The sequence below is a fragment of the Tachyglossus aculeatus genome, chromosome X2, assembly GCF_015852505.1.
Source record: "Tachyglossus aculeatus isolate mTacAcu1 chromosome X2, mTacAcu1.pri, whole genome shotgun sequence".
Lineage (NCBI taxonomy): Eukaryota > Metazoa > Chordata > Mammalia > Monotremata > Tachyglossidae > Tachyglossus > Tachyglossus aculeatus.
The window spans coordinates 12507216-12520724 of NC_052100.1; the positions used below are offsets into that span (position 1 = coordinate 12507216).

The window sequence follows — 13509 nt, forward strand, 5'->3', positions numbered from 1 at the left end:
CGTGATCTATCCCCTACACCATGCTGCTTTTAGCCACAACATTCTATAACACTTTTTTAAATATAGGTAAGGTCCTTTTTTAAGGCATTTACTAAGCACTTACTATCAATCAATCAATCAATGGTATTTATCGAGTGCTTTCTATGTACAGAGCACTATACTAAGCACTTGGGAGAGTATAATATAACAGAATTAGCAAACACACTCCCTGCTCAAAATTAGTTTACAGTTTAGACGACTGTATGTGCCACACACTTGACTAAGTGCTGGGGTAGATACAAGGTAATCAGGTTGGACACAATCCATGTCTCACAGAGGGCTCCTAGTCTTCATCCCCATTTTACAGATGAAAAAACCGAGGCCCAGGGAAGTGAAGTTACTTGCCAAGGTCACACAGCAGGCAAGTGGGGGGGGCCGGGATTAACACCCAAGACCTTCTAACTCTCAGTGCTCTCTCCACTATGCCATGCTGCTAAGCACTTGGGAGAGTAGAGTACAAGAGAATTTGTAGCTACGTTCCCTGCCCACGAGGAGACAGACATTAAAATAAATGATGGATATGTACATAAAGTGCTGCGGAGCTGAGGGTGGAGTGAATATCAAGTGCTTAAAGAGTACAGCTCCAAGTATGTAGGCAATGCAGAAGGGAGGGGGAGGAAGAGAAATGAGGGCTTAGTTGAGGAAGACATCTTGGAGGAGAAGTGATTTTAATAAGGCTTTGAAGTCGGGGATAATGGTGGTCTATCTTATATGAAGGGGACGGAATTTCAAGCCAGAGAGAGGACATGGGCAGGAAGTGAGTGGTGAGATAGATGAGTTTGAGGTACAGTGAAGGAACAAAGCTTGCGGGCTGGGTTGTAGCAATGTAAGGTAGGAGGGGGTGAGCTGATTGGGTGCTTTAAAACCAACGGTAAGGAGTTTTTGTTTGATGCAGAGGTGGATGGGCAACTACTGGAGGTCTTGAGGAGTACGGAGATGTGGACTGAGCGGTTTCTTATAAAAACGATCCGGTAGCAGAGTGAAGTGTTGACTGGAGTTGCGTAGACTGGTTTCCGTCCCCTTCACTCCACAGAAGCCGGACTCTCAAAGGTCACAGGTGATCTCCTTCTTACCAAATCCAGTGGCCCCTCCTCCATCCTAATCCTCCCCGGCCTCTCTGCTGCCCGGATCACTTTTCTATAAAAGCTTTCAGGCCATGTTTCCCCCCTCCTCAAGAACCTCCAGTGGTTGCCCATCAACCTCCACATCAAACAGAAACTCCTTGAAGCGTTCAATCACCTTGCCCCCTCCTACCTCACCTCACTGCTCTTCTTACTACAACCTAGCCCGAACACTTTGCTTCTCTAATGCCAACATATTCACAGTACCTCGATCTCATCTATCTTGTCGCTGACCTCTCCCCCAAATCCTGCCTCTGGCCTGGAGCACCCTGCCTCTTTGTATCCGACAGACAGTTACTCTTCCCCCGCCCTTCAAAAACTTATTGAAGGCACATCTCTTCTTAGAGGCCTTCCCTGACTAAGGCCTTCTTTCCTCTTTTCCCACTCCCTTCTGCATCACCCCAACTTGCTCCCTTTATTCACTCCCCCCAGTCCTGCAGCCCCAAAGCACTTATGTACATATGCTTATTTGTTTATTTATATGTGTCCGTCCCCCCTCTAGACTGTAAGGTCGTTGTGAACAGGGAATGTGTCTGTTATATCGTTCCTTCATTCAATTCAATCGTATTTATTGAGCGTTTACTGTGTGCAGAGCATTCATTCATTCATTCAATCATATTTATTGAGCGCTTACTGTGTGCAGAGCACTGTACTAAGCGCTTGGGAAGTCCAAGTTGGCAACATGTAGAGATGGTCCCTACCCAACAGCGGGCTCACAGTCTAGAAGGGGGAGGCAGATGACAAAACAAAGCACATTAACAAAATAAAATAAATAGAATAAATACGTACAAGTAAAATAAATAAAGTGCTTGGGAAAGTACAATACAGCAATAGAGACAATCTTTGCCCACAACAAACTCACAGGGAATTGTTGTATTGTACTCTCCCAAGCGCTTAGTACAGTGCCCTGCACCCAGTAAGCACTCAATAAATATGACGGATTGAGAGACAGGAGATGAAGGTCACGGAGGAAGCTGATGCAGTAGTCAAGGCGGGATATGTTAAGTGCTTGGATCAGTGTGGTAGCAGTTTGGATCGAGAGGAAAGAGGGGATTCTAGAGATGTCGTGAAGGTAGAACTGACAGGATTTGATGACAGATTGAATATGTGGGTTGAATGAGAGAGATGAGTCAAGGATAATGGCAAGTTTGTGGGTTTATGAGACAGGGAGGATAGTGATGCTGTCTACAGTGATGGGAAAGTCAGGGGGGAGGACAGGGTTTGGGTGGGAAGATGAGGAGTTCGGTTTCGTTAAATTTGAGCTGTCGGCAGGATGTTCAGGTAGAGCTGTCCTGAAGGCAGGAGGAAATGTGAGACTGCAGAGAAGGAGAGAGATCAAGGCTGGAGAGGTAGATTTGGTAATCACCTGCATAGAGTTGGTAGTTGAAGCCGTGGGAGTGCATGAGTTCTCCGAGGGAGTGGCTGTAGTTGCAGAATAGAAGAGGACCCAGAAATGAGTCTTGACTGACTCCCACAGTTAAGAGAGTGGGAAGCAGAGGAGGAGCCTGCGAAAAAGATGGGTGTGTGACTCCCCACTGTGACTCTCAGGGTCCTTGGCATCCTCCTCTACCAGACTGCCTCGCTGCTTCCCCGGGCTCCCGTACCAGGTCTCCTCAGCAGCACCAAGGAACCTCCATCCCAGCTAGCCTTCCAGCAGAGAAAAGCAGCCACAGCTTGGGACCGCCTCCACAAAACCTTGGGAAATTTGTGGTGGCTGCTGCCAAAGCGGTCGCTAATTCCCACCTGTGTGTGTGTGCTTTCCCATTAGTTAGTACAGTGCTCTGAGCCCACTGAGCACCTAAGAAATACTATTATTACTACTACTTATACTACTATTACTCTTTCCATCAGGCCACACTGCCTCTATTTTCCTTCATCAGTAGTATTGCTTAAGTCCTTTTTTCCCCCAGCTCGCTCTCCCTTCTGCATCGTCTACGCACTTGGATCTGTGACCTTTAATAATAATAATGATGGCATTTATTAAGTGCTTACTATGTGCAGAGCACTGTTCTAAGTGCTGGGGGGGATACAAGGTGATCAGGTTGTCCCACGGGGGGCTCACAGTCAATCCCCATTTTACAGATGAGGTAACTGAGGCACAGAGAAGTTAAGTGACTTGCCCAAGGTCACACAGCTGACAATTGGCGGAGTCGGGATTTGAACCCATGACCACTGACTCCCAAGTCCGGGCTCTTTCCCCTGAGCCACGCTGCTTCTCTAACCTTTGGACCTTGGGACTTTTGATATTTGCCCCACCCCCAACACTTAGGAACATATCTTTAAATCATATACTATACATTATTTATATTAATGTCTGTCTCTCCCTCTAGACTGCAAGCTTGTTATGGGCAGGGAACATGCCTGCTAATTCTGTTGTACTCTCCCAAGCACTTAGTACAGTGCTCGGCATATAATAAAGTGCTTGATAAACACCATTGATTAAGTAGAGAAGCAGCATGGCTCAGTGGAAAGAGCACGGGCTTTGGAGTCAGAGGTCATGGGTTCAAATCCCCGCTCCGCCAATTATCAGCTGTGTGACTTTGGGCAAGTCATTTAACTTCTCCGGGCCTCAGTTCCCTCATCTGTAAAATGGGGATGAAGACTGTGAGCCCCCAGTGGGACAACCTGATCACCTTGTAACCTCCCCAGAGCTTAGAACAGTGCTTTGCACATAGTAAGTGCTTAATAAATGCCATCATTATTATTATATTAATGCCCGCTTACTTGTTTTGATGCGTCTTCCCCCTTCTAGTCTGTGAGCCCGGTGTGGGCTCTCTTTGTTGCTGAATTGCGCACAGTCCAGTGCTCTGCACACAGTAAGCTCTCAATCAATACGATCGAACGGAGTGAACTAAGAATGTACCCTTCCCTGCGGTTAGCACAGGGTTTTGCCCAGAACCGGTGCTCAATAAAGGCTGTTGGATGAATGGTGTTAATATGTTTTGTTTTGTTCTCTGTCTCCCCCTTCTAGACTGTGAGCCCATTGTTGGGTAGGGACCATCTCTATATGTTGCCAACTTGGACTTCCCAAGCGCTCTGCACACAGTAAGCGCTCAATAAATACAATTGATTGATTGATTGATTGCTTAGTCCAGTGCTCTGCAAACAGTAAGCGCTCAATAAATACGATTGATTGATTGATTGACTGTCTCTATATGTTGCCAACTTGTATTTCCCAAGCGCTTAGTACAGTGCTCTGCACACAGTAAGCCCTCAATAAATACGATTGATTGATTGACTGACCCTTCTAGACTGTGAGCCCACTGTTGGGTAGGGACTGTCTCTATATGTTGCCAGCTTGTACTTCCCAAGCGCTTAGTACAGTGCTCTGCACACAGTAAGCGCTCAATAAATATGATTGATTGAACGGTGATGTATATATATATATATATATATACATCACCTGTATATATGTATATCCTGTATATATGTATATATCTTTGTATATATTTATTGCTCTATTTATTTATTTATTTATTTATTTTACTTGTACATATCTATTCAATTTATTTTATTTTGTTAATATGTTTGGTTTTGTTCTCTGTCTCCCCCTTCTAGACTGTGAGCCCACTGTTGGGTAGGAAACGTCTCTAGATGTTGCCAACTTGGACTTCCCAAGCGCTTAGTCCAGTGCTCTGCACACAGTAAGAGCTCAATAAATACGATTGATTGATTTTATTTTGTTGATATGTCTGGTTTTGTTCTCTGTCTCCCCCTTCTAGACTGTGAGCCCACTGTTGGGCAGGGACCGTCTCTAGATGTTGCCAACTTGGACTTCCCAAGCGTTCTGCACACAGTAAGCGCTCAATAAATACGACTGATTGATTGCTTAGTCCAATGCTCTGCACACAGTAAGCGTTCAATAAATACGACTGACTGCTTAGTCCAGTGCTCTGCACCCAGTAAGCGCTCAATAAATACGACTGAATGAATGAATGATGGCAAACGAGCCGCGTTTTTCCCGTAAAGCACACGCGGCTCGGGCGATTCAAAGAGACTTTTGCGCCACCGCCCCGCGCAGTGTCACTAAAAGCGGCGTAGGGCGCTGCGCATGCCCAGTAGGCAGCAGCCTGCCGCGCGCTCTCGTTTTCCAGGCGGACGGCGAGCGGCCTAGTTGGAAGCGGACAGGAGGTTTTCGACTTCCCGACGAGTCATCCAAAGGCGGATCCTTTCTTTCCTGGAAAATTTAGGATCTAGGAAGTGTCCAAGTCCCATATCATCCCCTCCGGGCCGGAGACACGCCGGGTTGGAGCCTCAGATGGCTGCTGTCTGAGGGTCCCCCTCGCCGCCGGCCTGCTGAGGTAAGGGGGGGGGGGTTCTCTGGGACAGCACGTGCTTGCTGAGGCTTTTCGTTGTAACTCATTTCCCTCTTGTCAATAGACCTTTCAGCGGGATTAGAACTCAGGTCCCGCCGCTCCCCAAGGCCCCGGTTGAGCCTCTTTCTGGCTTTCCCCTGTGAAGAATGGGGGAGTGGTAAACTGAAGCCGCGTGGGAGTCAGAGGTCGTGGGTTCTAATCCCGCCTCCGCCACTTGTCAGCTGGGTGACTTGGGGCAAGTCACTTCTCTGGGCCTCAGTTACATCATCTGGAAAATGGGGATTAAGCCTGAGCCCCACGTGGGACAACCTGATCACCTTGCAGCCCTCCCCAACTTGTAGAACAATGCTGTGCACATAGTAAGCGCTTAACAAATGCCGTAATAATAATAATAGAAGTAGCGTGGCTCAGTGGAAAGAGCCCGGGCTTTGGAGTCAGAGGTCGTGGGTTCTAATCCCGCCTCCGCCACTTGTCAGATGGGTGGCTTGGGGCAAGTCACTTCACTTCTCTGGGCCTCAGTTACATCACCTGGAAAATGGGGATTAAGCCTGAGCCCCACGTGGGGCAACCTGATCACCTTGCATCCCTCCCCAGCTTTTAGAACAATGCTGTGCACATAGTAAGCGCTTAACAAATGCCGTAATAATAATAGAAGTAGCGTGGTTCAATGGAAAAAGCCCGGGTTTGCGAGTCAGAGGTCGTGGGTTCTAATCCCGGCTCCTCCACTTGTCAGCTGGGTGACTTGGGGCAAGTCACTTCACTTCTCTGGGCCTCAGTTACATCATCTGGAAAATGGGGATTAAGCCTGAGCCCCACGTGGGACAACCTGATCTCCTTGTATCCTCCCCAGCTTTTAGAACAATGCTGTGCACATAGTAAGCACTTAACAAATGCCGTAATAATAATAATAATAATAATAATGATAGAAGTAGCGTGGCGAGAGAAGCATTGTGGCTCAGTGGAAAGAGCCCGGGCTTGCGAGTCAGAGGTCGTGGGTTCTAATCCGGGCCCCGCCACTTGTCAGCTGGGTGACGTTGGGCAAGTCACTTCACTTCTCTGGGCCTCAGTTACCTCATCTGTAAAATGGGGATTAAGACTGTGAGCCCCATGTGGGACAACCTGATCACCTTGTACCCCCCACCCCCAGCGATTAGAACAGTGCTTGGCACAGAGTAAGCGCTTAATGAATACCATCATCATTATTATTATAGAGCACGGGATTGGGAGTCAGGCGCATAGTACAGTGCTCTGCACACAGTAAGTGCTCAGTAAATACTATTGAATGAATGAACGGGTTCTAATCCCGGCTCTGCCACTTGTCAGCTGGGCGACTTTGGGCAAGTCGCTTCACTTCTCTGTGCCTCAGTTACCTCATCTGTAAAATGGGGATTAAAACCGTTAGTCCTATGCGGGACAACCTGATGACCGTTATCAACCCCAGTGTATAGAGCAGTGCTTGGCACATAATAAGCGCTTAACAAATGGCATTATTATTATTATTAGTATAATATCAGAGGAGGGCCTGTCCGTGTGGCCAAGTCTCTGGGACATCTGCATGGGCCCCTCCAAGGAGTGTGTCGTCGCCCCCCCCCGCCGTGTGTGTGTGTGTGTGTGTGTGTGTGTGTGTGTGTGTGTTTGTGTGTTCGCACTTATAAGTGAACAAGAAGAGCTGTAGCTGGGCCTCTGGCCCCTTGGGCTCCTATCTTCAGACTGTGAGCCAGTGGTGGGGGGAGAGGAATACCCCAGAATCATCAAGCGAGTGTCTTTCTTCAAACTGCGAATCTGGCCACGTTAGACCCCAACCCTGTGGCTTCTGGATTCCCTCGTGGTGCTGGACACCAGGGAACAAGGAACCACCTGGTTTAGGCTGGCAGCTCTTAATTCTTCTTTAAAGCTGCGGATTTTGCTTCTCCCTTGAAGATGCCTTCTGTTCTGCAGTGGGTGGGGTCAGGGAGCTGGTAATAAGGGCTTGTTCACAGCGACTGACCTGACACATTAAATCGCACAGCATCCTTTGATGTTTCCCCGAACAGGGCAGGGAGGGAGAGAGTTGACTTGGACTGGGACCCATTCTTTTCAATCTGCTAGGTGCGGCTGGCTTCCCTGGGGAAGGGAGAGCTGGGTGCTCAAATCATTTTTGGGGTAGGTAACCTGAATGAATTCCATCATTCTGCATGCCATTAAACATGGGGATGATCTTTTTGAGTTTTTCTCTCCAAATGTAAGGGGTTTCTTGGGGCATGAGGGCAGACTCCTTTAGACAGAGTGGGTTGAGGAGGGACTGGTAGCTGGGAGGCAGGATGGTGTTTCTTCAGGGAACACCTTCCAAACTAAAACCTAAATTTAGCAAAAGCCATTTCTGCCAGCCACTGGCAGGTTGCTGAGCCTTGCGGGGCTGATTTAACCTGATCTGACAGAGGGAAGCAGTGTGGCCTAGTGGAAAGAGCACAGGCCTGGGAATCAGAGGGCCTGGGTTCTGCCACTTGTCTGCTGTGTGGCTTTGGGCAAGTCACTTCACTTCTGTGCCTCAGTTTCCTCAGCTGTAAAATGGGGATGAAATAAATACCTGTTCTAGACTGTGAACCCCATGTGGGACAGAGACTGTGTCCAACCAACCTGATTAAGTTATATCAACCCCAACGCTTAGAATAGTGTAGTAAGTGTTCAGATTACTACCTCTGCACCCCACCCCCCAATACACCCGGCAGTTTGTCACCAGGGAGGAAGCGCAGAAGATGTTTCGAGGGCAGCTGTCATCCTAAGTAGTTTAGCCTAGTGGATAGAACAGGCCTGGGAGTCAGAGGACCTGGGTTCTAATCCCGGCTCCATCATATATCTCCTGTGTGACCTTGGGCAAGTCACTTCACTGGGCCTCAGTTATCTCGTCTGTAAAATGGGGATTAAGACTGTGTGCCCCATGTGGGACAGAGACTGTGTCCAAACCGATTTACTTATATCTACCCCAGTGCTTAGTACAGTGCCTGGCACATTGTAAGTGCTTAGCAAATACCATTATTATTATTATATACTAAAAAGGGTAAGTTCAGCCAAAGCAGAAACCAGTTGGGAGACTTTCTTTTATGGAAGGGCTTTACAAATATTAAATTGCCTATTGCTGGCTGGCACTAATCCCAAACTTGGTTCTATGGAGATTTTTGCCAGTTTTTTTTTAACAGCATTCCTCTTCTGAGCAGGCATAGGACGCTGGGCTGCAATGAGGAGACAGGCCCCTGTGACCCTCTGGCTCAGTCCAGAAAAGTCATCTGTCACTCTTCGCCAGACAGGGGACAGTAAAATGACCCAAATCAGCCATCTTTACCGCACATGTTGCATATGGCTTTACCTCACTTGTGCAGGTAGATAAGCGACTGCTTGCAAGGCTGTTTCTTAATCTGGAAACTGAACCAGTGGGAACGAATTGCCCGACTTGGAGCCTGCCTTGGGCATGATAATTTCAGTGCTGCTAAGGACGCTGTGTAATACTTAGACACCCCTATTAGGTAGGGATCTTGTCTACTAGCTATTGTACTCTCCCAAGTACCTAATGTAGTGCTCTGCAAACAGATGCTCAATAAATACGATTGCTTGATTGAACTGCTTTCACTCTTCCTTTCCTGTTCACACTTGCTCCTCTCTCTTCTCCTCTCTTTCCCTTTATCCCTCTACCCCATCTCCCTTCTATTCGTTGGGGGTGCTAGGAGCTGAGATGACTGTCATTTCCTGGCTTTGACTTCAGCTTTCATTTCCCCTTGCAGACCTTGGCCCGAGAGGTGCCGATTGGGGACCCAGAAACACAGAAGCTCTTCCAGCACCGGGCCCAATGGTGACAGAGGAGGAGCTGGAGGCCATTGGGCAGACCCTGGTGGATGCCCGGCAGCCCCTGCAGGCTCGCTTCCGAGCCCTCTTCACCCTGAGGGGCCTGGGAGGCCCAGGAGCTGTTACCTGGATCAGTCGGGCCTTTGGAGATGAGTCTGCGCTGCTCAAGCATGAGCTGGCGTATTGCCTGGGGCAGATGCAGGACCCACGTGCAATCCCCGTGCTGGTGGAGGTACTGAAGGACACCAGCCAGGAGCCCATGGTGCGGCATGAAGCTGGTGAGTGGGTCTGAGCTCTTTGGGGTGGTGTGGTGACCCTTGCTCTGAACATACTGGGTGCAGAGCACTATGCCGGGGGGACTGGTTCCACTTTTCAGTCAACTAGAGAGGCAAGAAGACACACTCCCAAAGTATACTAAGTAAAAATGAGCATGGATACAGATAACGAATACAGATGAGCAAGAGTGCAGGTCTGGAAATCATAGTTCTAATCCTGGCTCTGCTACTTGCCTGCTGGGTGACACTAGTTGTCGCTTTATTTCTCCGGGCCTCGGTTTCCTCATCTGTAAAATAGGGATTCAATACCGATTCTCTACATAAACCGTTGAGCCCCATGTGGGGACCCCACCTGATTATCTTGTCTCTGCCCCAGCGCTTAGTACGGTGCTTGGCTTGGAGGAGCAGCGTGGCCTAGTGGATAGAACGTGAGCCCGGGAAACAAAAGGACCTGGGTTCTAATGCCGACTCCGCCACTTGCCTGCTGTGTGACCTTGGGCGAGTCACTTCACTTCTCTGGGCCTCAGTTCCCTCATCTGTAATGTGGGGATTAAGAGTGTGAGCCCCATGTGGGACAGGGACTGTGTCCAAGCTGACGAGCCTGTATGTATCTCAGTGGTTAGAACAGTGTTTGACACATAGTAAGAGCTTAACAAGAACCATAATTATTATTATTACCTAATAAACACATAATAAATGCCACAAGTATTACTTAAGGGTGTATAACAAGTAAATAGATCTATACGTGAGCATTTAGGTGGCATGACTGGAAAGGCGAAGTTAATTCACGACTGCCTGCTGGGGATGGTACTTTTTCGGAAGGTTTTGAATTGGGTGCGGCGGAAGATGAGATGGAAGGATGAGGTTTAGTGGGTTTGAGTGAGGAGGGATTTCCAGACAGTGAGAAACGTCTGCAGTAGGCTGGAGGTAGAAGGTAGCAAGTGAGGCACAGTTACAAGGTTAGTTTGGGCGGCACCGAGAGTGTGAGCTGCTTCTGAATCATATTCAGATTGTTCCATATCCTATCACAGGTTCTTTTGTCTTCCTTGTGCTTTGATCTTGTGTGTGTGTGTGCGCGTGTGTAAGAGAGAGAGAGATTTTGTTTCATTTAACACCTCGGTTCTTCTGGGCTTTTAGGAGAGGCCTTGGGAGCCATTGGGAACCTGGAAGTGTTGGAGCTGTTGGAACAATATGCCAAAGATCCTGTCATTGAGGTAACTCCCCTTGACCCTGGGGGCAGTGGTTTCTTTAGGGGTCTCTCTGGATGGATGTTTTCTCGATCTCTCTCCAGGGAGCTTTGTTATCCAGCCTCTTCCCACCCAGAACCCTCCCCAAAGACGAGGAGATACTCCCCAAGTCCTCTGGCTAGGGGCAAGTCACCCCACAAAAAACGAATTTTGGTGGTTTGGAAAGGGGCATTAACATATATTATTGTTTGGGGAAAGAGTGTGGCATCTGCCTCAGACCACGAGCACGCCATTGCTGGGCCAGACTCCTGGTCCATCCTGCCCAAGATTCTGACTCTGACAGTGGCACTGGGATGTCTGAAGGAAATGTGTGATGGTGGCCCTCCGAGACACCTATCCATTTGGTCGGGATGGACATCTACAACCCTTAGCTTTTCCCTCTGCCTCTCTACCTTTCCCTCTTGTCACCCCTCTAGGTTGCCGAGACGTGCCAGCTGGCCGTGCGGCGGCTGGAGTGGCTGCAGCAGAATCAGGAGGTTCCTGGTGTCAACCCCTACCTGTCGGTGGACCCAGCACCCCCGGCTGAGGAAAAGGACATAGGGCGGCTGCGCGCAGCCCTACTGGACGAATCCCAGCCCCTTTTTGACCGCTACCGGGCCATGTTTGCCCTGCGCAATGCTGGGAGTGAAGAGGCTGTGCTGGCCCTGGCAGAGGGTGAGTGGGGCATCCCCTGGAGCGCCCAAGCTGGATAAGAGAAAGGGCTAGGTGATTTGGGAAGTGGACTCTGAAAAGGCAACGGGTGGCCTCAATCCTCGTGGCCCCGCTGATATCTCAGGGCTTAGGATTTAAAGTCCGGGTCCCCTCGGATTCCAGTTCTCCCAGCCGGAACCATCCTGCTACAGGAAAGAACTGTTCTGGGGGCCATTCACTCAATTCCTGGCAGTCTGTTCTACGTAGCTGAGCCCTGGGCTGGGAACCAGGAGTCCCCGGTTCCAGCCCTGGCTCTGGTGGATTGACTCTGGGCCTCGGTTTCTGCATCTGAGACGGGAATGGTCTCGGCGTGCAGTGAGAATGGACTTGGAAAACATCCCCCCTTCAGCCTCAGCATGCCACCCTCGCTCACAGCCTGACTCGTCCTTTTCTCTCTCTTAGGTTTGTGCTGCGGGAGCGCGCTGTTCCGCCACGAGATTGGCTATGTTCTAGGCCAACTGCAGCACGAGGCCTGTGTGCCTCACCTGACAGCAGCCCTGGCCAGCCAGACCGAAAACCCCATGGTGCGGCACGAGTGTGCCGAGGCACTGGGATCCATTGCCAAGCCAACTTGTCTGGAGACACTGCAGGCCTACTCCTGTGACACGGAGCGGGTGGTGCGGGAGAGCTGCGAGGTGGCTCTAGACATGTTTAAGTATGAGAACAGCCCTGAATTCCAGTATGCTGATGGGCTCAGCAAGCTGCAGGCCTCTGGAGCCTCAGGGGCCAGTGACTCCTAGATCTTGGCCCCTGTGGCCACCTTTGGGACCATTCCGGGGCTCCTCGGCTCTGGTTCCTACCTGCTTTCTTCTCGTCTCTCCTCATCCTCTTGGAGTAGCCAGGAATCCGTCTGTCCCCCATTGGGGGCTCTGCGAAAGGTCCTTAGGACGTTTTGGCTGCTGGGCCTGGAGGGATCTGAGTCACACTCAACGCCCTGCTGCTCTTTTAGGGCTGGTGAGGTACTTTCTCCTGTAGACTGGGGCTCTGACAGCAGCATTTCCCCCAGGGAACCATAGATGGCTGGGGTCCTTGGGTTCAGTGGAGGATTGGGGGCAAAGCGGGGGTGGGATTGCCTCAGACTGGGGCAAGAGTGTCCCAAAGCGGGCGATGTGACCAGAAATTCATGTGTGTATGGGTTGCATGAATTTTTTCATCGGTAACGGTCTAGTAGAACCTAAGTATTCAGAAATGATTTTTTTAGCAGTTGCATCAACTTTACTAGTACTGATGTGTGAATATTGGTATTGAACAGACTGCACTCAAAATGATGTTATTAAGAATACCCAGCCAACCAACTTAAGCCCAGTAGTATGGCAGTGGTCAGTTTATATAGTGGTAGAATTGGACAGTGGGCTAGTGGGAGCTGCTTCTGGCCTAGTGGTTCCGCTGTCGGCTAATTAGGGGAAAAACAATTTTACTAAAGATCTCAAGATGGGGCTGCAGCCCGTGGGCCCCACGTTGGACGGACCGGTACCAGAAAAATCCGGCAGGCTAGTTTTTCCAACCTTGAGGAGCTGGTGTGGGGCTTTCACTAGGCGAGGAAGAGAGGAGAGCGGGGGGCTCAGCCTGCTGCCGTACCTTGGAGTGGAGGGTTTCCCTAAATGGAATATTAAATTATTTCTTTAAAGCAAAAAAGAGTATGGTGTTGGTGTTTTGGGGAGTGGTTATATCAAATCTGGCAAGGATGGGAGGGCTTGGGGGATCCTCTTTCCATACAGTAATAACAATTTTTTTAAAAAAATGGTATTTAAGAGCTTATTTTAAGGCACTGTCCTAAGCCCTGGGGTAGATACAAGTTCAGTTTGGACACAATCTCTAGCCCTCACAGTCTAAAGAGAAAGAAAAACAGGAATTGAATCCCTATTTGACAAATGAGGCCCGGAGAAGTGAAGTGACTTGCCCAAGGTGACTCAGCAGGCAAAAAGCCATTCCCATCCTGTTCTGCACCTAGCTAACAGCATCTGTCATCCCTCCCCAGGTGCTGAAGTGCCCATTAGGTGCTGTG

General features: G+C 49.4%; 1 protein-coding gene across 1 annotated transcript; it reads left to right on the forward strand.

Moving 5' to 3' along the window:
• The first annotated feature begins 5276 nt into the window (after positions 1-5276).
• DOHH (deoxyhypusine hydroxylase) lies at positions 5277-13139 on the forward strand. The gene is made up of 5 exons (XM_038771037.1): positions 5277-5461; positions 9232-9570; positions 10705-10781; positions 11231-11468; positions 11907-13139. The coding sequence occupies exons 2-5, from the start codon at positions 9297-9299 to the stop codon at positions 12242-12244; spliced, it is 927 nt and encodes a 308-aa protein (XP_038626965.1). The 5' UTR covers positions 5277-5461; positions 9232-9296; the 3' UTR covers positions 12245-13139.
• The last annotated feature ends 370 nt before the right edge of the window (positions 13140-13509 follow it).